Source organism: Lepidochelys kempii, chromosome 24 (assembly GCF_965140265.1).
Source record: "Lepidochelys kempii isolate rLepKem1 chromosome 24, rLepKem1.hap2, whole genome shotgun sequence".
Classification (NCBI taxonomy): Eukaryota; Metazoa; Chordata; order Testudines; family Cheloniidae; genus Lepidochelys; species Lepidochelys kempii.
The window spans coordinates 13857669-13884968 of record NC_133279.1 but is presented as its reverse complement, the minus strand read 5'-3'; the positions used below and the strand labels follow the sequence as shown (position 1 = coordinate 13884968).

Below are 27300 nucleotides of genomic sequence, written 5' to 3'. Positions count from 1 at the left end.
CGCAGCCCCCCCCCCCAACCCACAAAGCCGTGCTGGTGCCCCACACTCCCGACCCGCAGGCCCCCCACCAACCCACAGAGTCGTGCTGGTGCCCCTCACTCCCGACCCGCAGCCCCCCCCCAACCCACAGAGCCGTGCTGGTGCCCCTCACTCCCGACCCACAGCCCCCCCACCAACCCACAGAGCCGTGCTGGTGCCTCACACTCCCGACCTGCAGCCCCCCCCCCAACCCACAGAGCCGTGCTGGTGCCCCACACTCCCGACCCGCAGGCCCCCCACCAACCCACAGAGCCGTGCTGGTGCCCCACACTCCCGACCCGCAGGCCCCCCACCAACCCACAGAGCTGTGCTGGTGCCCCTCACTCCCGACCCGCAGCCCCCCCACCAACCCACAGAGCTGTGCTGGTGCCCCACACTCCCGACCCGCAGCCCCCCCCCCAACCCACAAAGCCGTGCTGGTGCCCCACACTCCCGACCCGCAGGCCCCCCACCAACCCACAGAGTCGTGCTGGTGCCCCTCACTCCCGACCCGCAGCCCCCCCCCAACCCACAGAGCCGTGCTGGTGCCCCTCACTCCCGACCCACAGCCCCCCCACCAACCCACAGAGCCGTGCTGGTGCCCCACACTCCCGACCCGCAGCCCCCCCACCAACCCACAGAGCCGTGCTGGTGCCCCTCACTCCCGACCCGCAGCCCCCCCCCAACCCACAGAGTCGTGCTGGTGCCCCTCACTCCCGACCCGCAGCCCCCCCCCAACCCACAGAGCCGTGCTGGTGCCCCTCACTCCCGACCTGCAGGCCCCCCCCACCAACCCACAGAGCCGTGCTGGTGCCCCACACTCCCGACCCGCAGCCCCCCCACCAACCCACAGAGCCGTGCTGGTGCCCCTCACTCCCGACCCGCAGCCCCCCCCACCAGCCCACAGAGCTGTGCTGGTGCCCCTCACTCCCGACCCGCAGCCCCCCACCCACAGAGCCGTGCTGATGCCCCTCACTCCCGACCCGCAGCCCCCCATGCACAGAGCTGCGCTGGTGCCCCTCACTCCCGACCCGCAGCCCCCACCAACCCACAGAGCCGTGCTGGTGCCCCTCACTCCCGACCTGCAGCCCCCCACGCACAGAGCCGTGCTCCTGACCTGCAGCGCCTCCCCCCGCCCCCAGCTCTGTCAGTGTCCCACAAACCCTGCTATCCCAGCCTTGGGCTTCCCCCATGCCCAGACACAGTGCCCTGCCCTGCCCTGCCCATGCCCCAGTTCTGACCCTACCCCTCTGCATGGTGGGAGCTGAACACATTTTATAGATGTTAATTCAGGTCAGCTAGGAGGGGAATCATCGGCCCATAGAACAGAAAGGGAAACTGAGGCATGAAGGGGCTAAGATTTGCCCAATATGACATTGAGTCCCTGTCTGTGGTGGGAAGAGAACTCACCCCCCTCCCCCTCTCTAAGCCACTGGACCCCCACTCTCCTCTCTGAGCTGGGGATAGAACCCAGGAATCCTGGCTCTCAACCCCCCTGCTTTGGATACCACCAGCTCCCCCGTTCCTGTGCAATACCCACAGCCAGGAATGCCACGAGCTGCCCCCAGAGCAGTCACAGGGGGGTAAAGGGCAGGGGGCAGCGCACTGCCCGGCCATTGAACTCCGGGTGCCCTGGCCTCCCAGCTGGGCCCACGGGTGGGCACTGGGCTCTGAATGGCGGCACTCCAGGCTCAGGGCTGGGCTGGGCACCTCCCCTCTGCCACGTCCTGTGCTCAGAGCTGCCTGCACAGCGTCCCCCCAGCGTGACCCGGAGACAGCGGGAGTCACGGGACCCCAAAGTACTGGGGAACTGAGGCATGAGACGGGAGGGTCTCACAGGTCACACAGAACTGAAAGGACAGAACCCAGGAGTCCGGACTCCCAGCCCCCCCACCACTCGAACCACTAGACCCCACTCCCCTCCATGTGTCCGCCACCCTCTCGAGACCTAACTGGCTGCCACATCCTGTTGCCAGGGGGTGGCTGGGGCTCAGAGAGCAGAGCCGAAGGAGTGGGTGAGTTGCTCCCACACGATCTGCCCCAGCTCTGCCCTGGAGGGTCCCCTCGAGGGGGGGTGGGGTGAGGGAAGGGAGAGCTTTTAACTGTTAACAGGGGACCCACTCCGCAGAGCTGGGCAGAGACTCACTGAGCTCAGAGCAAAATCATGGGCCCTGTCCCTGAGCCAGCGCCCCCAAGAGGGGAAAGGCCCCATGCCCCATTTCCCCCTCCTCCACCCCGAGCCAGCCAGTCCCCGCCCTGGGACTGGATCGGAGCCGGCGCCCCCTAGAGGGGAAAGGCCCCATGCCCCATTTCCCCCTCCTCCACCCCGAGCCAGCCAGTCCCCGCCCTGGGACTGGATCGGAGCCGGCGCCCCCTAGAGGGGAAAGGCCCCGTGCCCCATTTCCCCCTCCTCCACCCCGAGCCAGCCAGTCCCCGCCCTGGGACTGGATCGGAGCCGGCGCCCCCGAGAGGGGAAAGGCCCCGTGCCCCATTTCCCCCTCCTCCACCCCGAGCCAGCCAGTCCCCGCCCTGGGACTGGATCGGAGCCGGCGCCCCCCAGAGGGGAAAGGCCCCGTGCCCCATTTCCCCCTCCTCCACCCCGAGCCAGCCAGTCCCCGCCCTGGGACTGGATCGGAGCCGGCGCCCCCGAGAGGGGAAAGGCCCCGTGCCCCATTTCCCCCTCCTCCACCCCGAGCCAGCCAGTCCCCGCCCTGGCCTGTTCTCCTTGGGGCTGCTGGCTCTGTGTGGGGCAGGCGGGTCCCGGGGCAGGGAGGGGCCACACATTGTTGCCAGGTTTTATCATCGGCTCCCAGAATTTCCTGTGGAGGCAGAACAAAGCCTGGGCCGGACCCCCCCCCCCCACCCCCCAGGCCTGGCTTTCAATGGAGCCTTGTGTGGCCGCCAGCGCTGGACAATGGGCCTCTGTGCGCGGCTGGGCCGGGGGAGCCCCATGGGGCCGGGGTCAGCGGAAACCAGCGTGTGCCCGGGATGGGGACAGGGCAGCAGCCATGGGAGCCAGGATTCCCCACTGCCCCCCTTCCCCCACAGCCCAGGCCCCTGCTAACCCTGCCCCCCCCAGCTCCGCCTGGTGCCCCCACTGCTGACCCACAGCCCCCTGCTAGCCCAGCCCTGCCCCCCCCAGCTCCGCCTGGTGCCCCCACTGCTGACCCGCAGCCCCCTGCTAGCCCAGCCCTGCCCCCCCCCAGCTCCGCCTGGTGCCCCCACTGCTGACCCGCAGCCCCCTGCTAGCCCAGCTCTGCCCCCCCCAGCTCCGCCTGGTGCCCCCAGTGCTGACCCACAGCCCCCTGCTAGCCCAGCCCTGCCCCCCCCAGCTCCGCCTGGTGCCCCCACTGCTGACCCGCAGCTCCCTACTAGCCCAGCCCTGCACCCCCCAGCTCCGCCTGGTGCCCCCAGTGCTGACCCACAGCCCCCTGCTAGCCCAGCCCTGCCCCCCCCCAGCTCCGCTTGGTGCCCCCACTGCTGACCCGCAGCCCCCTACTAGCCCAGCCCTGCCCGCCCCCAGCTCCGCTTGGTGCCCCCACTGCTGACCCGCAGCCCCCTGCTAGCCCAGCCCTGCCCCCGCCCAGCTCCGCCTGGTGCCCCCAGTGCTGACCCGCAGCCCCCTGCTAGCCCAGCCCTGCCCCCTCCCCAGCTCCGCTTGGTGCCCCCACTGCTGACCCACAGCCCCCTGCTAGCCCAGCCCTGCCCCCGCCCAGCTCCGCCTGGTGCCCCCAGTGCTGACCCACAGCCCCCTGCTCGCTCAGCCCTGCCCCCCCCAGCTCCGCCTGGTGCCCCGACTGCTGACCCGGAGCCCCCTGCTAGCCCAGCCCTGCCCCCGCCCAGCTCCGCCTGGTGCCCCCAGTGCTGACCCACAGCCCCCTACTAGCCCAGCCCTGCCCCCCCAGCTCCGCCTGGTGCTCCCAGTGCTGACCCGCAGCCCCCTGCTAGCCCAGCCCTGCCCCTGCCAGCTCCGCTTGGTGCCCCCACTGCTGACCCACAGCCCCCTGCTAACCCAGCCCTGCCCCCCCCAGCTCCGCCTGGTGCCCCCAGTGCTGACCCACAGCCCCCTGCTAGCCCAGCCCTGGGCTTCCCCCTCCCCCCAGCTCTGCCTGGCACCTCAAGGGAGTGCAGACAGCCAGGCAGATGGCCAGAAGCGGGTCTGAGGGTCCGTGCTGCTCCTGGTTTTACAGTAAGTTGGGGAAAGGAAGCAACTGAGAGGTGAAAGTCAATCCTGGGGTATCCAGGCCCCAAGTGTGGGGGGGGCCGAAGGCCCAGCACAGCTGCTGCCCCCCGCAGCGGGGGTGGTGGCGCCTGGGGCGGGTCTCCTCTGATCTCCCTCCAGGGGGCTGTGGGGAGCTGTCAGGGCAGGACCACCCACCCCAGGCCTCTGCCTTTCACTGTTGAGCGGTTCCCACAGTGCAGAGCCAGGCAGGACAGCAAGGGCTGGCAGTGTGCCCCAAATTCCTGCCCGGGCACCACGCAAGCCCCATTGTGCTTCCCCAAGGGACTGGCACCAGCCCCACTCCCCCCGCAGCAAAGGCGCCTTGAACAGGCAGCCAAGAGCCAGTGAGGAGGGGCAGAGACTGGCCAGCAGCATCCACTGAATGGCTGCATGGGCAGGGATGGCGTGCCCGGTGCTGAGATGCAGCCACCTCTGCGTGGAGCAGCTGGGGAACAGCTGCAAATAATGCCGCAAAAGTTCAGGGTAGGAAGTGAGGAATCCAGCTGCAGCTGATGGGGATTTGCACAAGCTGCAGTTTAGACGTGACACAAATACACTGCCTGGGACAATCCATCTTCAGTGTCCCCATAGCACAGTGTCCCTTACTGAGCCCCCAAAGCACAGCGCTCATGGCTGAGCCCCCCACCCCGCTCCCTGCAGCACAGCGCCCCTGTCACGGACTCCTAGGTCGTGCCCACTTTTGGCCCGTGCAGTCCCTGGGAAGAACCCCCTTCAGTGCGACAGCCCTTCTCGGGGGTCCACTCTCTCTTGGGGGTTAAGCTCCTCCGGCCCCTGGGACTGCACCTCTCTGAGCCTTAGCACGCCTGTCTCTCGCCGTGGGCCCCTCAGGGAGTCCACTCGCTCTGGACCCCTGGGACCACCCACTCCCAGAGGGAATAATGCCACCTGTTCTCCAGACCGGAGTGACTCTCAGCCAGCGTAACACAGGAGGGTTTATTGAGCATCTGAACCCAGCAGAGGAAACTCTCAGGGCCTCAGGCCTGGCCTCCCCCAGCAAAGCACATCTAGGGGTCTCCCCTGCATCCAGGGGGGCTCTGCCTGCTCCCTCTCTCCAGTCCCGAGCCCCCCTGCTTCCCCACTGGGCATCTGATATCACCTGCCCCAAGCCCCACCTCTGTCCATTGTCTTTTCTCCAGGTAAACAGGGTCACCTGGGCCTCCTTTCCTCTCATCCGTCCTTTGTTCCCCTCTGGCTGGAACCGGCTGGTCAGGTCACCGGGGTCCTCTCTCCGCAGCCCATTGTCCTCCCACCGGCCAGAACCGGAACTGGTGACTCCCGAGCTGGGCCTCCCGGTCACCAGTCGCTGGGGTGTCCATTCTCCAGGCTGCTTGCTGGCCCTCTGTAACAACAACCCCGCTCCCCCACCACCTCGTTAAACCAGTAACACCCAGGGAAACTGAGTCCCATCCCCTCTGCATGCATACCATTGAAAACAACAAGAAAAGCCCCTGCTTCATCACAGCCCCCTGCTGAGCCCCCTGCAGCCCAGCGCCCCCTACTGACCCCCTGCCCCGCTCCCTGCAGCCCAGCGCCCCCTACTGAGCCCCTGCCCCGCTCCCTGCAGCCCAGCGCCCCCTACTGAGCCCCTGCCCCGCTCCCTGCAGCCCAGCGCCCCCTACTGACCCCCTGCCCCGCTCCCTGCAGCCCAGCGCCCCCTGCTGAGCCCCTGCCCCGCTCCCTGCAGCCCAGCGCCCCCTGCTGAGCCCCTGCCCCGCTCCCTGCAGCCCAGCGCCCCCTGCTGAGCCCCCGCCCCGCTCCCTGCAGCCCAGCGCCCCCTGCTGAGCCCGGGTTCTCCTGCCTGCTGTGGAAGGGGAGTTGGGCTCTCGTGTTTAGAGCCAGGACCTATGAGATCTAACTATGAGGTTCAAGGGTGCTGGAACAATTTTTATCATGGGGGTGCTGAGAGCCATTGAACCAAACTGTAAACCTGTATAATACGGAAACCACTTCAAGACAGGGTGCTGCAGCATCCCCCGCATCCCTAGTTCCAGCACCTATGACGAGACCCCAGCTCCCCGCCCTGAACTGGGGAGAGAACCCGGGAGCCTTGGCTCCCAGCTGATGATCCATCCTGCCCACACCAGGTCTCGCTGTTAAAGTGAATGGAGGTCCCCAGTCCTGCTGCTGGCACCCCCATGGCAGGGCTGGAGGTGCCCATCACCGGTTCTTTAACCTTTCCCAGCATCAGCTGCAGCACCGGTGTCACGGAGTGTGGGGGAGTCCAGGCCCTGCACCCCTCTTCCTGGGATTCACTGAGACTCTCAGCCAGCCAGTAAAACGGAAGGTTTATTGGACCACAGGAAAACAGCCTCAAACAGAGCTTGTGGGTACAACCAGGACCCCTCAGTCAAGTTCTTCTGGGGGAGCAGGGAGCTTAGACCCCAGCCCTGGGGTTCCCTGCGTTCCTCCACCCAGCCCCAAACTGAAACTAAACCCCCCCAGCAGGTTCCCCTCTGCAGCCTCTGTACAGTTTCCTGGGCAGAGGTGTCACCTCCCCCTCCCGGCTCAGGTGACAGGCTCTCAGTTCTCCCATCCCTAGGGCACATTCCCAGGTCAACGCTCCCCCCTCCCTGCTGCCTCACATCGTCACAACCCGCCCTCCCGCTTTATCTCCAGGGGCCAGGCTGTGCCAGGGCTCTCGCTGCTGGGCAACGTCTGCATCTGGGAACGGCAAATACAGAGCTGGGAGGGAATGTCCTGAACACACAGACAACTAGGACCTGCTCCCGGCCCTGGGCTCCCTGCCGGTGCCCCTCACTCCCGACCTGCAGCCCCTACTGGCCCAGTCCTGCCAGCTCCCTCACTTCTGCCCCAGAGCCCTGACAGCCCCCCTCACTCCGGCCCCACAGCCCCACCGACCCAGTCCTGCCTGTCCCTCTTACTCCCACCCCACAGCCCCACCGGCCCAGCCCTGCTGGTGCCCCTCACTCCCGCCCCACAGCCCCTGCCGGCCCAGCCTGTCCTGCCTGCACTCCTCACTCTCAACCTGCAGCCATTGCTAGCGCAGGAATCCCTCATTGAATGTTGACTTCTAGCATGCTGCATAATCCTGCAATTCTGTTACCCACAACCACCCAGGAACTCAGGGCCCCCCAACCCCACTCCCTTCACAGAGGCAGGGCAAGAACCCAGGAGTCCTGACTCCCAGCCTGCCTGCTCTAACCCACCAGACCCCGCTCCCCTCACAGAGCTGGGGAGAGAACCCAAGAGTCCTGGCTCCCACTCTGACACTTTGCACACTGACACACAAGAGGGGACCACGCAGAGACCTCCAAACTCGTCTCCATGGTGCCCGGCCCCCGAGGGGCTGCCCGATCCCTGCTGCGCTGCCTGGATCAGCTCCTGACTGGCTGAGGTGGAGGATCTAGGCTCAACCCTCCCCTCCTTGGAGCCCAGGCAGCCAGACCTGTCTCCACCTGCCTGGGTGTGGTCTGGACCCTGCCCTACTTAACCAGCTGAGCCAGGAGAGGGCTGAGCTGTACTGTCTGTGCCTAGCTGCTGTTGCTGCTCTGCCCTGGGTAAGTCACCTGGTACTGCCCTTACTGGGCTGGGGGATCCTGGCCCTAGTGTGGAGCTGCTGCCTGTTGCTGGGCTGCCGGGGGCAGATTGTCTGGTTGCCCTGGGAGTGGGTATTGGGGTGAATGTGCTGAGCGCCTGGCTTCTATTCCTGGCTTGGCTGCTGGCATCCCAGGCTGGCCTTGCTCTGTGCCTCAGTTTCCCCATCTGTAAAGTGGGGAGGATAAGGCCAAGAGGCCAATGGCATTTTGGGATGTATAAGTAGGGGCATTGCCAGCAGATCGAGGGACGTGATCGTTCTCCTCTATTCGACACTGGTGAGGCCTCATCTGGAGTACTGTGTCCAGTTTTGGGCCCCACACTACAAGAAGGATGTGGAAAAATTAGAAAGAGTCCAGCGGAGGGCAACAAAAATGACTAGGGGACTGGAACACATGAGTTTTGAGGAGAGGCTGAGGGAACTGGGATTGTTTAGTCTGCGGAAGAGAAGAATGAGGTGGGATTTGATAGCTGCTTTCAGCTACCTGAAAGGGGGTTCCAAAGAGGATGGATCTAGACTGTTCTCAGTGGGAGGAGATGACAGAACAAGGAGTAATGGTCTCAAGTTGCAGTGGGGGAGATCTAGGTTGATATTAGGAAAAACTTTTTCACTAGGAGGGTGGTGAAACACTGGAATGGGTTACCTAGGGAGGTGGTGGAATCTCCTTCCTTAGAAGTTTTTAAGGTCAGGCTTGACAAAGCCCTGGCTGGGATGCTTTAGTTGGGGATCGGTCTTGCTTTGAGCAGGGGGTTGGACTAGATGACCTCCTGAGGTCCCTTCCAACTCTGAGATTCTATGATCTGCCCTCTACAAGTTAAAATGCTACAGGAGGGATGCTGGATTGTGGGGGGTCTGTGCAGTGCTGGGAGGGGAGAGGGGGGCCCTGATCTGTGGGGAGGGGAAGGGGTCTGTGCGGGGCCTGGAGAGGGTGCAGTATTTCCCATTACGTCCTCAAAGATCCTGGGGGCCAGGGCTGCCCCTGCCCCGTGTCAATGGCTGTTCTGGGTGGCCAGCTCAGCACTGAGGTTCTAGAGCTCTGAGGTCCCGGTGGCAGGTGCCTGGCACTGGGGTAGCGATGCCTGGTGCCAGCTGAGGGGGTTGCACTGCAATGTGAAAATGACCCGAGGCAGGCCTGGTTCACTGGGATTGTTACTGGAATTATTAATCCTGCCCCACCTGGGGACTAAGGGGTTACTGCTCTAGGGGGTTGCCTAGAAACACGATTAGCCTGAGCCGTGCTGCACCCTCAGCCTACCAGCTCCTGCCAGCAATGGGGAGAGAACCCAGGCGTCCTGGCTCCAAGCTCCTCTGGTCTAACCCCTAGACCCCACTCTCCTCCCCAAGCCAGGGAAAGAACCCAGGCATCCTGGTCTAATCCCTAGACCCCACTCTCCTCCCCAGGCCAGGGAAAGAACCCAGGACTCCCGGCACCCAGCCAGCTCCCTCCCCTCCCCAGGGCAGAGCTGTGGTGGGCTGGACCCTTTGCTGCCCCAGGCGCCTCTGGGGCAGGGCAGAAAGAGGGGACCCTGGGAGGTGGGTTTCTATGGGCCACACCCTGGCCTGGCTCCCTGTGCAGCGGGATCAGCCAGCTCTGAGGCCTCAGGCTTGGGAGACGCCCTAACCCTGGAATCCGCCCGCCCCCGGGGAATCCTGGCAGCTCCCTGCTGCTCCCACAGCCCCAGCTGGCTCTAGGAGCGGGAGGTAGCTGAGCGCAGCGGCCCCCCTGCCCAGCAGACACAGGCTGAGCGGGAGCGGACAGCTGGTTGACGAAACCAGACAAATCCAGACTAGCCAGGGGATCCCTTTGCTCCTGGGAGAGGAATTCACCTTTGGCACAACGGCCTCAGGGTTGGGGTGGGGCTGGGCTGGGCGGGTTCTCCCTTGCTTGGAGACAGGGCAGCCTACTGGGTAGCTTGGATTGAGTCCTGGTCCTTCTCTGTGCCTCAGTTTCCTCAGTTGTCCTGGGAGACCGTGATATCGGCCTGCTCAGAGCCCTACTGATGAGAAGTGCTAGGTGGGGGCTGGGGGCCATCCTGACACCCAGACTGGGCATCTGGGGCTTGAGTCCCTGGGATGTCCTACTGGGGTGACTTGACCGGGGCAGTTCAATGGCTCCAGGTGTCCCAGCCCTGCCTTCGGGAGGCACTCTCCATCTGGGGGCAGAGCTGAACCCTGGCCATGTGATGCTGGTGGGGCAGGGCTCAATCCCAGCCTGGTTCAGGGGTGTTGGACTGTCTCCTGTGTTGGAATGACCCCCCCCCCCGGCCCTCCCCTCTGTGCCTTACCCCAATGGTACAGACCTGACCCTGGCTGCAGCTCTGCCAGCAGATATAGCACCCCTAGGAGAGGGGGCAAGGTTAAGGATGACGGGGAGGAGTTAAGGACATTCCAGCAATGCCAGCTGCTATGACCTCCTTGGGAGAAGGGGGTGGGCTAAGGCTTGGCTGAGGGATGTCATCTCTCTTGTCCTGGAGGGGGCTGGGTGGGTGGCCTAGTCTCTGGGGCAGCAGGGCTAAGGGGCCCTGGGTGCCTGGCTTGGGGGGAGGAGCCTGTTGAGCTGGCTGAGGCCCTCCCACCTTTCCAGAGCTGGGGGAGGAGCTCCCTGTCCCATTGCCAGTCCTAGCCTATCTTCTACCATGTGCCACCCTTTGGACCCCTGGGGGACTCCTAGGAGTCCTAGGGGACTCACTGGGGGTAGGGTGGCGGGGGCACTTCAGCCTGGACTGTCACTCCTCTGATGGGGTGGGAAGGGTAGAGGCCTAAGGAAAATGGAGCAGCTGGGGGAAGGATACCAGCCTGGATTGGTCCAAGGAACCCAGGAGTCCTGACTCCCAGCCCCCACGCCTGCTCTAACCCAGTGGAGACCCCACGCCCCTGCCAGAGCTGGGGGTAGAACCCAGGAGTCCTGGCCTCATGACCCTAACTCTTTCTTTTCTGCCCCATGCCAGATCCAGCAAGCCCTGCTGTGATGGGGGCATGTGTGCCCTGGTGCTGCTCGGGCTTGGCGTTGCCCCCACTCCCCCATCTGAGCACTGGGGAATTGGCCCAAGGGCCACTCAGAGCAGAAGGGGAGGATGCTGACCCAGAGAGGTGCAGCAAGCCAGTGGCACAGCCAGGATGGAACCCAGGTGTCCTGGCTCCCCTCCCACCCTCAGCTCTAACCACTGGACCCCACTCCCCTCCCAGAGCCAGGGATAGAACCCAGGAGTCCTGATCCAGCCCTGGCTATGCTCCCCACCACCCCACACGCTTTGTGGACCGTTTCTGGCCAGTTGCATTGGCCCCTCAGGGAGTCCACTGGCTCTGGGCTCCCGGGGCCTCCACGCCCAGAGGGAGCAAAGCAGCCCCGGTCTCTAGCCTGCAGGGACTCCCAGCCAGCGTAACACAGGAGGGTTTATTGAGCATCTGAACCCAGCAGAGGAAACTCTCAGGGCCTCAGGCCTGGCCTCCCCCAGCAAAGCACATCTAGGTCTCTCCTGCATCCAGGGGGGCTCTGCTTGCTCCCTCGCCAGTCCAGCAGCCCCCTCCTTCCCGCCGAGCATCCTATATCCCCTTCCCCAACAGCTCCTCCCCTGTCCTTTGTCCTCCGTCCCAGGTAAACGGGGCGCTGGGCCCCTCTCTCTTCCGTCCTTTGTTCCCCTCTGGCTGCAACCGGCTGGTCAGGTCACTGGGGTCCTCTCTCCGGCCCCCGCAGCCCTTTGTCCTCCCACTGGCCAGAGCCAGCTGCCTGCCAAGCTGGGCTGGGCCTCCTGGTTGCTAGGATACCGCATCTCCAGGCCATTCTCTGGGGGTCCCGGCTGCGAGGTGGGGTCCCAGGCAGGGCTCTGCGCGCTCGGCTGACTGACCTTGCCGGTTACGAACCCACGGCCCAAGCTGGGGAGAGAGCGAGCGCCCTCAACTGACAGAAGAAGCCTTCATGTCTAGGGGGCACCGCTCTGATCCGGCCCCAGGGGTGGGGGCTGGCTGGCTGGGGAGAGCTGCAGGGGTACGGGGAAATGGGGCCTTTAACTTCTAGGGGGCACCAGCTCTGATCTGGCCCCAGGGCGGGGCTGGCTGGTGGTTTGGGGAGGGGGCGGGAAATGTGACACGGGGGCCCAGGCAGATGTTGGTTTAACGTTGGGGAGTGAGGTCTGGGGGGGACCCAGGAGTCCTGGTGCTGGCCCCTTCTCAGCTTTAACTGCCCTGCCCCTTTGTGTAGGGACCTGCCCCCCAGACGCGGTTCCAGGATGCAGCCAGTGACCACCGGCCTCCTGCTGCTCTTGGCAGGTGAGAAGCTCCCCACAGTGCCCCCTGCTGGAAGAGGCTGGGGCTGGAGTAGCCAGGAGCTCCCCCTCTGCCAGCTCTCCTGCCCTGCTCCCCACAGCGCCCCCTGCTGGGAGTCCAATGCTATTTTCTCTTTCAGCAGCGTTTCCTGCCCTGAAGGCTGAACACCCTATGGGTGAGTTCACCCTCTGCTCTCCTGCTGCCAGCATGGTCCTGAGCTGCCCTGGGAGGCGGGAGGGAGCAGAGGGGACTCACTGGGGGTAGGGTGGCGGGGGCACTTCAGCCTGGGCTGTCACTCCTCTGATGGGGTGGGAAGGGTAGAGGCCTAAGGAAAATGGAGCAGCTGGGGGAAGGATACCAGCCTGGATTGGTCCAAGGAACCCAGGAGTCCTGACTCCCAGCCCCCACGCCTGCTCTAACCCAGTGGAGACCCCACGCCCCTGCCAGAGCTGGGGGTAGAACCCAGGAGTCCTGGCCTCATGACCCTAACTCTTTCTTTTCTGCCCCATGCCAGATCCAGCAAGCCCCTTCTTTTATGGTAAGTGCTGCTCCTGCCATCTCCCTCCGCTGGCATCTCCCGGGGCAGGACCCCGCCAGCTGAGCCTGGCACAGGGAGGGGCTGGACTAGCCAGGCCAGTCTCCTGCCCTCTCATGGGGAGCTGGGAAGTAGCCTGGGATGGGCTGTGGAGAGCCTGCACTGGACCAAGGGGTGGGGGAGGGAGGGAGGATGGATTGGATGGGGGGAAGAGGGTGGGGGAGTGGAGGGATTTGGGGATCTAGTTGGGGGTTCTGGGTGTGGGAGGCTAGGGGAGTCAGGGATGGGAGGGATTCAGGGGATGTGGTGTTGGGCGGGGAGGAATTGGGGGGCAGGGGGATGGAGGGATTTGGGGGATGTGGTGTCAAGTGGAAGGATTTGGGGGGGATTTGGTGGGGATTCAGGGGACATGATTGGGTGGGGGGATTTCATGGGGGGGTTGGGGGACATGGGGGGATGTGGTGTTGGGCGGGGGGATGGGGGGTTCAGGGAATGTGGTGTTGGGTGAGGGGTTCTGGGGGTGGATCTGGGAGCATGGGGGTGGGGGTATAGCTGAGCTGCCCCTCTGCAGCAGAGGGAGATGATTTAGGGGTCCCCTTAGGCCAGGTTCTTACGGCTCCTCTTCCCCCAGACTGGCACCGCCTGCGGGTCGGGGGGCTGATCGCCGCTGCCGTTCTCTGCACCCTGGGGATTGTCGTGCTGCTCAGTGAGTGGGGTGGGGGCAGGGACTGGGGAGGGGGTCTCATCACCCAGCAGGTGAGGGTTGGCTGGGGGTGTCCCAGGGCCCTAGGAAGGTAGGTGGGGGGGCCTCAGAACTGGGACGGTGTCCCAGTGTCCATGGGGTGATGGGGAGGGGGGTGTCCCTGTGCCCTAGGGGTGTCTCGGCAGCAGGAGGGTGGAGGTGGGGTGGGGATATTCTGGCACCTGAGGAAATTGGGGGTTGTCTGCACTGAGCATCTGTCACTAGCAGTGGGGGGGGCAGTGATAGGGGGGCAGCTGTTCCTGGGTGGAGGGGATCACTGCTTCTCCCCCACCAGGTTTGTGTCTAACCCTCCCCCCGCTTTTTTTTTCCCTAGGTGGAAAATGCAAATGCAAATTTAACCGCAAAGCCAGGTAGGGGGTGGGGTCTGGGGGGTTCAAGGGGGGGGGGGTCATGCTACACTTTGGAAGAGGTGGGGTCATGCTGTGGCTGGGGATGCAGGGGGTTCTGCTGGGGGTGTGTGGTGTGAATTGGGGGAACCAGTGGGGGTGGGGTAGTGAGGAGGGGGCATGGTGTGTGGGTGGAGGGGTCAGGCTGGGGCAGTGGGAGGTCGTGGTGTTGGGGGGGGGGTAACGTTCCAAATGCCCATAACCCCCTCTCTTCCTCCTCAGCCGGCGACCAAATGAGCCCCTGCACCTCATCACTCCTGGTAAGTCCCCCAACCCCTCTCCCTTTCCTGGTTGGCCCAGGGGGGATGCATTGGATTCTGGGGGGTGGGAAGGGGATCTCTAAACTTGTCACCCTGACCCTTGTGGGCCGCCTCCTGCTTCCCTGTGTCGCCCCCTACTGGCTGCTGGCAGGAGAGACCTCTCAGGCTGCAGAGGGGAGGGGGTCCTATGTGGGGCTAGTGGGTTGCATGTTTTTCCCCACCCCCAGCTCCACAGACTGCTCCCATGGCTCCTTTGTAAGCGGGTCTGTTCCTCTTTTTCCCCCACCCCCATCTCTCCGCAGGCAGCACCAGTAACTGCTGAACCAGGATGGTCCCGGTGCCAGGTCTCGCCCGGGGCGCTGGCTCCTTGCTGGGACATCCCGTCCCCCCACCCTCCCCATCTAGGGAAGTGGGAGGGGGAGAAGTTTTTTAACTGAACTTTCCACGCTGTGGAATAAAAGTCTCCTGAGCTTGAAACCCTGAGCAAGTCATGGGTGCCTTTCCCCACTGTGGGGCACCAGCTTCCATCCGGCCCGGCGGGGGGACAGGACTGGCTGACTTGAGGGGGGGCAGGGAATGGGACAAGGGGCCTTTCCCCTCTAGAGGGCGCCAGCTCCCATCTGGCCCCAGGGCAGGGAGGTAGGACAAGTGGGCTCTCCCCCTCTAGGGGGCGCTGGCTCTGGTGTAGGGAAGGCCCCGGTGGCTATGGGGCAGAAAACCAGCAGGAGAACCCCAGGAAAGCTCCTAGTTCCAGCAGAGTGTGAGGAACCTGCAGCGTCCCGTGAAAATGCGTTGAATTGGCTGAACTCTTGATGAAACCCTGGCTGGGCTGGCCAGAAGCCTGGGGGCCAGGCCCTGCACTCAGTGCACACCTAACTACTGGCCAAGAAAGGCCCAAGTTGCCCCCAGTTTGCGGGCTGGGCATGGGATGAACCACAGGCATCCTGCCCCTACTCAGCTGCTCTGTGCCAACTCCCGCTTCTGGCTGGGCCCTTGCCAGCTGCTCACACAGGCAGTGCCAAGCAGCCAGCCCTTCTGCCCTCCATGTAACCCTGTGGGCGGGGCACACCGCTGGCCCTGGGGAGCCCTGGGTCCAATCCCACTGTGCCGCAGGGGAAGACAGGGTTGGGAGAGGGGTTTCCAGCTCTCAAAGGCTCTCCTCCCTGCCCCCTAGCGTCCTTTTCTTGCAGCCCTGGCTAGCTCGCCTGGGTCCCGCTAGACAGGGTGCCACGGCTGGCCACCAGCACTCTTGGGAGCCTAGCTCCCTACGCCCCACAGCAGCCAGGGCTAAACAGTGGCTACCCCATCTCTGGGGCTCCTAAACCCAGGCTGCCTGGGTTAAACTGCCCTTGCCCTGCCATCACAGCTTCCCTCTCAGTTGAGCCAGGCCTGCCCCGGGGGTAGTTGGGCAACACCTGTGCCCATCCTTTCTCCCTGGCCGCAGGGAACCTGCTCTCCCCTGGCCCAGCTGCCTGCTGTAGCCACAGGGCTGAAGGGGGAGGAGCCAGGCCGTGTCCTTAGCCATATTCCAGTGCAGCATTAGGCCGGCATGGCTGGGCTTCCAGCCCGAGTCCTGGCAGGGGGGACTGCCGCCAGAGCCACTGGGCCAAGGGGAATGTTCTGGAACTGTAGGGAGCCTGTGTGACTCAGTTTCTCTCTCTACTTTGCATTGTTACCTCAGGGGTGCGAAACAGTTAACGCTGTGCCAGGAGCCAGGAACCCGCGGTCTGTGCCCCAAAGCTGGGGGATGGGGACCTGAATGGGACTAGCTGAAACCTGCCCGCTCAAGGGTGGAGTCAGAAGGCCCGTGGGAGCCTGAGGGGGCCATCAAGCACCCTCCCCCCAACACACACAGAGGGGAAGGTGATTTTGCCCCCCACCTCTCAGCAAGGGGAGCAGTGCCAGTGAACAAAGGGGGGAGGAGGATTAAGGGCTGCCCTAGGAAGGGGCGCAGGGTATGCAGCCAGATGGCCCTGGGTACCCAATGCCCTTCCAGCCACACCCCTCTCCTCAGCACTTCCTATTGGCTACTTTAGGCTCCTCCCCACTCAGCCTGCTGGCTCTGGTGGGGCTCAGACAGTGCCTGATGTGCCCATGGTTGTGGGCACCAAATGTGCAGTGGGGGGCACTGGGGCGGGGGAGGGCCCTGGCAAGGTCGGTGCTGCCACACTCAGCATTGCAACAGCTAAATCCCCTAGGCCCAGGAGTCCTGGCTCCCCTCTGCCGCTCCCAGTGCCTGGGATAGATCCCAGGAGTCCTGGCTCCAAGTCCTGCCTTGCTCTACTCTCTAGACCCCACCCCTCCCAGAGCCGAGGTAGAACCCAGGAGGCCTGGCTGTCTCCCCCTTTCTCGTCTTTGCTCTGCCCCCCACCCCCATCACAGCAGCACAGGGACAATATATAGTGTTATTTACAGAGCTCTGGCTGGGGTAATGGGGCAGGGGGCATTGGTCGTGTCTGGGGGAGGGGGACAGAGGAATGCTCCATGCTGATTTTTCAGCAGCTACCTCCAACCTGTGTGCCCCCCGCCCATCCCAACATGGGCACTAGCTACACAGGCACCCCTGAAGTCCCTATTGCCCCCAGGGGCAGTGGAGGGTGTGGGGATGGGGCACCTGTAGCTGAAACTGCTGGTTAGTGACCAGCAGGGGTGGCAAGGGTTAAAATTCACCAGCTGGTTGAGGCCTATTGGACTGTCAAGTCCTGTGTTACTCCCCCAGCCCAGAGTGGGCCTAGCTAGCCCCATAGCCTCCCTTCCCCCTGGAGCCGGCCCATGAGCCATCTAGCCTGGCATCCTGTCCCCTCCCATCAGCCCCATGGGCCCATCTAGCCTGGCATCTTGTTGCACTAGTTCAGGCCCAGGGGGTGCCCAGCAGCTAAGAATCCAGCCTATGAGCCACCTGGATGGGGGGCCTTGATCACAATTTTATTTTAAAAGCAAAATTAAAAACCAAGGACAAATTAGTTGGAGAAAAGTAAATAAAATTCCAACTTAACGGGGAAAAAGGCAAACAAAACCTCCCTTTGAATGACGGGACAGGACGCCCCCCCCCCCTTGGAACTGACCCCCTTAAACGGGAACTAAAACAAAGGGCAGTTGGGGTGGGGGTACCTGAATTTTCTATTTAATGTTTTTTAAAAAGGAAAGAAACAATGGAACGAAAACAAAGCAAAGTGTTTTCTCGGTACCGAGAAAAGTGACAGAATCAAAGCAACAGGGTATTATTGTGGGGGGAGGCTTAAAAGAGTAAATAAAATTAAACAATTAACGTGACTTTTAAAACTTTGAGACAAAATGACTCAGTAAATGAACCCGAACATTTAATGTAGGGGAGATGGAAAAAGATTTAAAGGCTAAAAAGGAAATGCCATCAAAGTAAGAAACATGAAATGAATGAAAAAGGTGGCAAATGGTTTTCTTTAATGACTCTGTGAAATGACTCAGCGGTTTAAAAGCAGGACCTGACTGAAAATTGAATTTTTTTAGTTAAGGAAAATTGTAAATGAATAAAAATTTGAAAAAGACACACCTGAAAGGGAAATGCTAACGATGAAAAAGCCACAGGACACTGGCTCTTAACCAGAAACCTTTGTAAAGAGGTGGGGAAAAAACAAGTCTCTGAAATCCATTTTTAAAAATGTAACGGGGAAACGGTTCTTAACCAACTCCAGAACCGATTTTAAAAGGCGGGCGGGCGGGCGGAGGGTTGGCATCGAAATAGGTTTGAAAAGTCGGTCCCTGCTGCTGTCCCCACCTAGTGGGCATCACTGGCACAGCCTCCTCCTGCTCCGTTCCCCCTTGTCTGGGGCCTGTTCTGCACCCCCAGTGGCCATGGCTGGTGCTGCACCCCCATTGTCTGTGTCTCTTTCTGAGCCCCAGTGGCCACGGCTGGTGCTGTACCCCCCCATTGTCTGCGTCCCCAGTGACCAAGGCTGGTGCTGCTCCCCCACATTGTCTGAAGCCTGTTCTGTGCCCTCGGTGGCCGTGGCCGGTGCTGCACCCCCATTGTCTGCATCCCATTCTGTGCCACCCGGTGACTAAGGCTGGTGCTGCTCCCCCACATTGTCTGAAGCCCGTTCTGCCCCCCTCTGCCCCGGCGCGGGGCTCAGGCACTCAGGTCGATGGTGATGTGCCGGTAGATCTGCGTGTCTCCCTTGAAGCTGGCAGCGAAGACGAAGTCCCGCTGGTGGACGGCCAGGTGGGCAAAAGAGCGGGGCGCCTGGGTGTTCAGCTCCTGGAAGCGGACAAAGAGGCCCGAGCGGGCATCGTAGCGGTAAACCTGGCTGAAGGAGTAGTCGTTGCCCAGCACGGCATAGCGGTGGTTCCCAATTCCCAGCGGCTGGAAGACCATGGAGCCGCGCGATGGCATGTGCTGGACGTCCCGGAACATGGAGCCCTCCCAGCGCATCACCTGAAGAGGCAGAGAGGACTGTGGGTTATGCCAGAAATGCCAGCAGGGCAGAGAGGCTGGAGATTACAGTGGATGAGAAGCTTGACTGGGATGATTTAGTTGGGGTTGGTCCTGCTTTGAGCAGGGGCTTGGACTAGATGACCTCCTGAGGTCCCTTCCAACCCTGATATTCTCTGATTCTATGGGTAATGCCAGACTGGAGGCAGAGGGCATCATGGGGGACAGAAAGCATGCTGAGAGAAGAGAATGATGGGAGTGGCTGAGTGGGAGCAAAGCAAGATGGGAGCATATTGGGGGCAGAGGCAAAGTCAAGAGTATGGTGGGAGAAGCTGAGCAGAGACAGAGAGCATTATGGGAGCAGAGCATGCTTGGCCCAGTCAGAGCATTCCGGGAGCAGAGCATTCTGGGAGCACTGTTAGCAGGGTACAGCGGGGGCACACTGCAGGGTTGCTGGATGCATGCAGGGCATGCTGGGAGCAGGGGGGTGCATGCCGGATGCAGGGCATGCTGGGAGCAGGGGGGTGCATGCCGGATGCAGGGCATGCTGGGAGCAGGGAGGTGCACACCAGGCACAGGGCACGCTGGGCACGCTGAGAACAGGAGGTGCACGCCAGGCACAGGGCACACCGGCACGGGGGGGCACGCTAAGCGCTGGGCAGGCGGGGAACAGGGCACATTGGGGGCACACTGGGAACGGGAGGTGCACGCTGGGCGCAGGGCACGCTGGGGACACGCCAGGCGCTGACCTTGGAGTCACCAATGAAGCGGGTCAGGCACACGTAGACGTCCCCGCGCAGGCGGAAGTGCTTAACGGCGTAGACGTCGTCCATGTCGGGGATATCCGTGTGGCGCAGGAAGGCACGGCCGGGCCGGCTCCACTGGTAGACCACGGGGCGCTGGGAGCTGCTGGCCAGGATGAGGCTGGGCCGGCCGGCGAGCTCCAGGAACTCCACGTGGGTGTCGCGGTGCCAGGCATGCAGGGCCTGGTGGGCGTAGAAGCCGCGCCCACCCCAGCGGAAGAGCGTGGTGGCCCCCGCCTTGGAGCTGTCGGCCACGGCCAGGAACCAGTCGCCGTCCACCCGGAAACTGGCCAGGGCGTTGGGCTTGCGGATGCGCTGCGGGCCCAGCTCCTGCAGCCGCACGAAGCGCCCCGAGGCCCCCTCCTGGCGCCACACATGGGAACCCCCGGCCAGCTGTGCCAGCACCACCAGCAGCCGCCCCTCCACCACCAGCGGCTTGCAGGCCACGGGCGACGAGCCTGTGGGGGCAGGGGTCAGGGGGGCTGCCCAAGGGGACAGGGGGGCTGCCCAAGGGGGCAGGGATTGGGAGGCTACCCAAGGGGGCAGGGATCGGGGGGCTGCCCAAGGGGGCAGGGATCGGGGGGTTGCCCAAGGGGTCAGGGGGGCTGCCCAAGGGGACAGGGGGGCTGCCCAAGGGGGGCAGGGATCAGGGGGTTGCCCAAGGGGGCAGGGATCAGGGGGTTGCCCAAGGGGTCAGGGGGGCTGCCCAAGGGGGCAGGGATCGGGGGGTTGCCCAAGGGGGGCAGGGATCGGGGAGTTGCCCAAGGGGACAGGGATCGGGGGGTTGCCCAAGGGGTCAGGGGGGCTGCCCAAGGGGTCAGGGATCGGGGGGTTGCCCAAGGGGTCAGGGGGGCTGCCCAAGGGGGCAGGGATCGGGGAGTTGCCCAAGGGGGGCAGGGATCGGGGTGCTGCCCAAGGGGACAGGGATCGGGGGGTTGCCCAAGGGGTCAGGGGGGCTGCCCAAGGGGTCAGGGATCGGGGGGTTGCCCAAGGGGACAGGGATCGGGGGGCTGCCCAAGGGGGCAGGGATTGGGAGGCTACCCAAGGGGGGCAGGGATCGGGGGGTTGCCCAAGGGGGGCAGAGGTTAGAAAGAGGGAGGAAGGGAGAGGGGTTCAGGAAGGCTGCACAGGGGGAGGTTTTGGGGGGAAGGCTGTCCCTGGGGTGGGGAGATGGGTTAAGGGGGTCAGGGGATCTGCCTGGTGGGAAGAAAAGGGGCAGCTGAAGGTAGGGGTGCCGGGGGGGTGGGTGATCTCGTGGAGGGGAGGGGGCTGCTCCGGGGTACCCCTGGGGCAGGGCTCAGGGGGGCTGTGAGGGTATCCCTGCAGGTGGGGTGCAGGGGGCACTGGCGGACATGGTGGGGAGGCGGAGCACAAGGGGACTCGGGGGTAGCCGGGCGGGCTGGGGCCCTCGCTCACCGTTGATGGAGGCGTAGGCCCGGAAGGCCCCGTCCAGGTGGTCCCACTCAAGCAGGCTGCAGCGCCCTGCGAAGGGCTGGGTGATGGCCACGTGCTGCTCCCCCTGGTACCAGAACGGCTCCACCGCCAGCGCCTGGAAGGGCAGCGACTGGAACAGTACCAGCGCTGGTGGGGGTGGAGGTTAGACCAGGGCTGGGGAGCAGCTGGGCGCCTGGGTTCATCCCCAGCTCTGCGCTCTCTTCTGCTTCCTGTGCCAGCCTTGAGACAATAGAACCCAGGAGTCCTGGCTCCCAGCCCCCTGCACTGGACCTCCCTCCCCTCCTGGGTCTGGAGATAGAACCCAGGAGTCCTGGCTCCCAGCCCCCTGCACTGGACCTCCCTCCCCTCCTGGGTCTGGAGATAGAACCCAGGAGTCCTGAGGCTTCTCACACAGCCAGCTCTGGAGCAGTTTGTGTCTCACCAGGAATTGGGTTGAGATGCAGCGAGGGCAATGAGCTAAGAATGGGTTCACCCGGGGCTGAGATGCAGCCACCTCTGGGGCGGGGCAGCTGGGGAACAGCCGCACATAACGCCGCATGGGGCCGGCTACCCGAGGCTGGGTGCAGCTGGCTCAGGGGTTCCGTACCGGTGGTAATGCAGTCAAAGTCCTGAAGGTGCAGCTGGCTCAGCCGGGTGCCGTTGAGCTCGGCCGGGCCCTGGCACTCGCCCAGCTCGGCGCTGGCATTGGTGCTGCTCAGCCACTCCACCAGCCACTTGATCCGGCAGTCGCAGTGGAAGGGGTTCCCCCGCAGGTCCCTGGTGGGAGAATCGCCCCGCGTGGGGCCGGGGGACATGGGGCAGGGGGGCCAGAGCCAGGCAGCAAGGCCCTCCTCTGCCCCTCCCCCCCACTGCTGCCCCGTCCTCACCCTTCATTTCTTCCTCCTCCTCTTTTCTGCCCATCTCTACCCCCCACCGCTCCTCCGCATCCCCTCCCCCACGCCTGCCCCCCAGTCCCGCCTCTGCCCCCCACTCACACGTGGGTGAGGGCATCCAGGCCCCGGAACAGGTGGCGTGGCAGCGTCTGCAGCTGGTTGTGTGCCAGGCTCCTGGACGGGGGGAGACGTCAGATGGGGAGGGCCCTTCGACACCGGCGCCCTTCCCCTCTGTGGGGTGTTTGCTCCCATCTGGCCACAGGGCGGGGGCAGGGTCCCGTGGGGACAGAGGGGTCCCAGTGTGTGTGGGGGGGGGTGGGGTGGGGGTTCCACTGGTACGGGCTGTCCGCGGGTCGGGGGGGAGTGTGGGGATAGGTTCCCTTGGGGGTTGCCCCATTGGGGGATTCATTTTAGGGGTGACAGGAGTGTCAGGGGGAGGGGTCCCCTTGGGGGGTGTCACATCAGGCTGATGTTGGGGTCCCTGGGAGGGTGTTAGTGCCAAGGAACCTCTGGTGTCAGGGATCGCAGGGGGATATCAGGGCTGGGTGTCAGGGGGTTCTTGGGGGGGTCTGTCAGTGTTGGGGTGGGGGGTGTTGGGGGGCCAAGGGGGTCAGTCACAGGGGTCCCTGGGGTCTGGTATTAGAGTGCTGGGGGGTCATCGTGGTCTGTCGATGCTGGGGAGCTGGTGAGGTCCCCAGAGTCCATCGGTTTTCGGGGGCCAGGGGGGTCACTGGGGTCTGTTGGTGCTGGGGGGCGAGAGGCCATGGGGGGGGGTGTCACTCACAGATGCACAAGCCCCTTGAGGCCCCGCAGTGCGTTCTTGGAAATGGAGCCGACTTTGTTGTTCTCGATGAACCTGCAAGGGGGGGGCCTCTGTCAGTGGGTCACGCCCTGTGTGCCCCCTGCTTCCCGCCCCCACAAAGTCCCCTGTGCAGACTCCCCCTTGCACCCCCACCCCCTCGCACACTCACAGATACTCCAGGTGCAGGAGTCCCACGAAGGCATCGTCCCCTGATCAGCCCCAGGGTGCTGGATGTGAACAAGCTGGGGAGAGAGGGGGAGTCAGTGCCTGCCGGGACCCTGAACTCTTGACCTCCCTCAATCCCAGTCCACAGCCTCCGCTCCCCCCAGACAGCCTTGTCCTGGCTCCAGAAGGGGAGTGGGGCCTTATGGTTAGAGCGGGCGGGGACTGGGAGCCAGGACTCCTGGGTTCCCTTGCTTGCTCTGCTACAGACCTGCTGGGTAAATCTGGGCAAGTCATTTCCCTGCTCCGTGCCTTAGTTTCCCCTTGCCCCCTGTGTCTGTGTAGATGGTGAGCTCTGTGGGGCAGGGCCCATCCCTCACTGTGCCTGGGCGGCACCCGGCTCGGGGCTGTGAGCATTCCTGGGCTAACGGTGAGCACCTGCCCCCCACAAGACTGCCCCCTCAGCTGCTCCCTCTGAGCAGCACACATCCATTTGCACATGCACCTTCCCATATGCACTGGCTGACACACACCCATTTGCACACTCGCCTCCCCATACACACTGGCCAGCACACACCCATTTTCATGCTCTCCCTGCCCCCATGGGCTACCATGCACAGACATGGCTCCCCCTTGCACACTAGAGAGTTGGGGGCATTGGTCTCCTTACAGCAGCTGCAGGGATGGCGTCTGCAGGAAACTTCCCTCTTGGAGCTCAGTGAATCCGGATCGCACCAGGGACCTGGGGAGGGGAGACGGGGTGTGAGGGGGGTACGGGTCAGAACCGGCACCAGCACCGGTGCTGCACCCATCACCAGGACTCCCACAGAGAGGGCACAGCACCACGGGCAGCTCCAGAGCCAGGAGAGGAACCAAGTCCAGAACCAGCACCAACATCAGACCAGCACCAGCAGTCCAGAACCAGACCAGAACCAGCACCATCAGACCAACATCAGACCAGCGCCAGCAGTCCAGAACCAGACCAGAACCAGCACCATCAGACCAGCACCACCAATCCAGAACCAGCACCATCAGATCAACATCAGACCAGAACCAGCACCATCAGACCAGCACCAGACCAGAACCAGCACCATCAGACCAGAACCAGCACCATCAGATCAATATCAGACCAGCCCCAGCAGTCCAGAACCAGACCAGAACCAGCACCATCAGACCAGCACCACCAGTCCAGAACCGGCACCACCTTCTGATCACAACCAGCACCGCCATCAGGAACAGAACCAGCACTAATATGAGACCAGAACCAACTTCAAACCAGTCCCAATAGCAAACCCAAAGCTGAACCAGAGCCAACACAGAACCAGAACTGACCATAAACCAGAACCAGCACCAGCCTCCTGCCAAGACCCAGGTTCAACAGCACCATTGAGAGAGGCAGCCTGGAGGCCCAAGCTAAAACCAGCTGGGAGGACGATGTTAATCAGGAAAAGGAGGCTGATAATTGGACTCATTTCAGAGCCCCGGAGAGACCCCAAAGCGCTGGCAGTCACTGGGTGGAGGAAGGCCGTGCTGGTTCCAAAACCAACCCGCTTTAGAGGGGCCGTGAGGGCGGTTCTACAACCTATACAGCGCCTGGATGGGAGGAAGGGGAGTGGTGAGTATCAGTGGGGGTGGGTTTATGTTTCCCTCCACATTGTTGGTGGTAATGTTGAAGAGCATAATTTATCTTTCTCCGTGGCCCAAGGGGCTCCTGGGACACATAAACAGAGGAGTCTTGAGTAGGGGCAGAGAGGTTCCTCGGCCCTGGTGTGTATACAGCTGGACTCCTGTGTCCAGTTCAGGAAGGAGGCGGATAAATTGCAGAGGAGCCAGAGAAGAACCAGGAGGAGGATTATAAGACCAGAAAAGTCCAGGAGCTCCATCGCTGTAGCTGAGCACAGCGCAGGTCCAGGGGTGACGTGATCCTGGCTAGAACAGAGCGTTAGTCCAGCAGAGGAAAGTCTAACATGGTCCAAGGGCTGGGAGTCAAAATTAGACAATTTCAGACTAGAAACAAGATGTAAATTGTTACTGGCGAGAGCATTAACCATGGGAGCAATTAGCCAAGGGTCGGGGATGCTCCCTCACTGGCAATGTTTAAGCCATGGTTGGACATTGTCGAACAGCTCTGCTCTAGGGATGACTTGGGCCCTTCTCCGACCTGGGAGTCCCACGAGATGCGCACAATAGTCCCTCCTGCCTTGGAACCTGGGACTCAAGCCAGAACCAGGCGCCCCCTGGCACTGAGCCAGCACCTCTATCACAGCACGACTGGTACCACTGCCAGAACCAGCCCCAGAGCCTTCCCAAGGGGACACCGGGAGCAAGGCCGCCAGCACCATCCAACCCAAACCAGCCCCCGCGCAACGCCCACCCCGGGTGCAGAGCTGTAGTGGAGCTGGTGAATGGCCCAGCACCAGAACCAGCACCTTAACCAGAACAGCCAGCAACCTCCGACCAGCACCAGCATCAGAACCAGCCCCAGATCAGAGCTGCTCCCAGAACCAGAAGCAGAACCAGCCCCAAATCAGAGCTGCTCCCAGAACCAGAACCAGCCCCAAATCAGAGCTGCTCCCAGCACCAGAACCAGCCCCAAATCAGAGCTGCTCCCAGAACCAGAACCAGCCCCAAATCAGAGCTGCTCCCAGAACCAGAACCAGAACCAGCACCAAATCAGAGCTGCTCCCAGAACCAGAACCAGCCCCAAATCAGAGCTGCTCCCAGCACCAGAACCAGAACCAGCACCAATATCAAATGAGGACCAGAACCAATGCCAGAATCAGCATCAATGTCAAACCAGAACTAGCACAAAGATCCAAGTGGCACAAAGACCAGCGGTGACACTGAACCAGTACCAGAACCGGTGCCAGAATCGGGTTCTCAGCAGGCCCCCTACCAGGGCTGACACCAGTGTCCCACCAGACACAACGCAGTCACCCACCCCAGCCGGCAAATAGACCAGAACCAGCCACAGCAACAGAACTGGCACCAGTGACCGATAAACCCAGCACCATTGAATCAGAACCAGAATCAAATCACAGCTCCAGCTTCCAGTAACAAGGGATTGTGTGACAGGGCAGGGTCGTGAGGAGGGGGGTGCAGGGGTGGCAGAGGGCTGCTGGGGGATCTTACAGGGAGGTGATGTCGGGGGGCAGTCCTTGGGGGACCCCGTCTGTCCTGTCACACAGTGCGTTGTCCTGGGTGCAGCTGCAGCCGATGGGGCATTTCCGCCGGGGGGCCCGGCGCCGCTCACCCCCCCCAGCCGCCAGCAGCAGTAGCATGAGCAGGGGGGCACAGGCCCATGGTCCCCCCCAGCCCATTGTCTGGCCCAGGGGCCCTGGGCTGCTCCCCCCTATACAACCCTGGGACCCCCTCCACGCTGGGGTCCTTCTACCTATCCCTGAATTCCTGATTCTTGCTATGCAGCTCTCTGCCACCCCTGTATCTCTCCCCCTAGCCACCCCTGTATCCACCCCTCTATCCACCCCTGTATCTCTCCCCCTAGTCACCCCTGTATCTACCCCTCTATCCACCCCTGTATCCACCCCTCTATCCACCCCTGTATCTCTCCGTCCACCCTGTATCTCTCCCCCTAGTCACCCCTGTATCCACCCCTCTATCCACCCCTGTATCTCTCCCCCTAGTCACCCCTGTATCTACCCCTCTATCCACCCCTGTATCCACCCCTCTATCCACCCCTGTATCTCTCCGTCCACCCTGTATCTCTCCCCCTAGTCACCCCTGTATCCACCCCTCTATCCACCCCTGTATCTCTCCCCCTAGTCACCCCTGTATCCACCCCTGTATCCACCCCTGTATCTCTCCCTCTATCCACCCCTGTATCTCTCCCTCCATCCACCCTGTATCTCTCCCTCTATCCACCCCTGTATCTCTCCCTCCATCCACCCTGTATCTCTCCCTCTATCCACCCCTGTATCTCTCCCCCTAGTCACCCCTGTATCCACCCCTCTATCCACCCCTGTATCTACCCCTCTATCCACCCCTGTATCTCTCCGTCCACCCTGTATCTCTCCCTCTATCCACCCCTGTATCCACCCCTCTATCCACCCCTGTATCTCTCCCTCTATCCACCCCTGTATCTCTCCCCCTAGTCACCCCTGTATCTACCCTGTATCTGTCCCTTTATTTTTCTGTCTAACCCTGTGTCTCTCCATCCATCCCCGGTTCTGTCCCGCTGTCCCCCTGCGATCTCGGTCAGTCCGCTTGTCGGTGCTCCCCCGTCCCGCAGTTCTTGTGGCCGTCCCTTCCTCTGTGAGTGGCAGTGCTGCCAGCCAATCGCGAGCCGGAGATGGGGAACCTTGGGGAGGGGGGTGTTGACCAGGGGCGGAGCCATAAGTAAAGAAAAGGAGGGGGGCAGCTCAGCCCAGGGGCTGGGAGAAGGGGCCGGGCACCCGGACTCCTGGGTTCTACCTCAGCCCTGGGGGGCACTGGGGTCTGGTGGTTAGACTTGGGGAGCGCTGAGAGCCAGGACTCCTGGGTTCTGTCCTGGCCGTGGGAGGGCTCAGCAGCTGCCTGGGCCATTCCCTGTTTGTGCCAAAAAGTGAAGCTCTGTGTGTCATGGAAGCAAACCATGTGGCTGGAGTGAGGGGGTGGGGGTCACCCTGGGGTGACGGGAGGGCGGGGGCAGCAGGGTTATATAATTTTTGGTGGTGCCCAGAACGGGTCCAAGTCCTGCCCCCCCACCTGCCTAAGGCTCTGGGAGGGAGTTTGGGTGTGGGGTGCAGGCCCTGGGCGGGGGCAGGGAGTTGGGGTG

The 27300-nt window shown here is 63.0% G+C and overlaps 2 protein-coding genes across 3 annotated transcripts; one reads left to right on the top strand and one right to left on the bottom strand.

Annotated features, from left to right (window-relative positions):
• The first annotated feature begins 6896 nt into the window (after positions 1 to 6896).
• Positions 6897 to 14501, top strand: FXYD3 (FXYD domain containing ion transport regulator 3). 2 transcript variants are annotated; one of them, XM_073322836.1, is made up of 8 exons: positions 6897 to 7779; positions 12016 to 12083; positions 12223 to 12255; positions 12595 to 12618; positions 13247 to 13321; positions 13692 to 13728; positions 13987 to 14024; positions 14327 to 14501. In XM_073322836.1, the coding sequence occupies exons 2-8, from the start codon at positions 12044 to 12046 to the stop codon at positions 14344 to 14346; spliced, it is 267 nt and encodes an 88-aa protein (XP_073178937.1). In that variant the 5' UTR covers positions 6897 to 7779; positions 12016 to 12043; the 3' UTR covers positions 14347 to 14501. The 2 variants fall into 2 exon arrangements, with proteins under 2 accessions (XP_073178937.1, XP_073178936.1); XM_073322835.1 differs by having other exon boundaries at positions 6902 to 7779; positions 12220 to 12255.
• A 2753-nt stretch (positions 14502 to 17254) lies between these two features.
• On the bottom strand, positions 17255 to 25973 carry LOC140902572 (leucine-rich glioma-inactivated protein 1-like). Its single transcript, XM_073322787.1, is given in 10 exon segments — positions 17255 to 18435; positions 19182 to 19693; positions 20652 to 20816; positions 21277 to 21446; positions 21665 to 21736; positions 22347 to 22418; positions 22534 to 22574; positions 22576 to 22606; positions 23197 to 23268; positions 25659 to 25973. Coding segments are annotated over 10 exon segments (1629 nt in total). The 5' UTR covers positions 25847 to 25973; the 3' UTR covers positions 17255 to 18129.
• Positions 25974 to 27300: the final 1327 nt, after the last annotated feature.

Coding starts and splice junctions, on each gene's coding strand:
- FXYD3 (XM_073322835.1), top strand. CDS start 12,044: ATGCAGCCAGTGACCACCGGCCTCCTGCTGCTCTTGGCAG. Junction 12,084..12,219: donor CCTCCTGCTGCTCTTGGCAG/GTGAGAAGCTCC, acceptor TTTCTCTTTCAG/CAGCGTTTCCTGCCCTGAAG. Junction 12,619..13,246: donor AGCAAGCCCCTTCTTTTATG/GTAAGTGCTGCT, acceptor CTCTTCCCCCAG/ACTGGCACCGCCTGCGGGTC.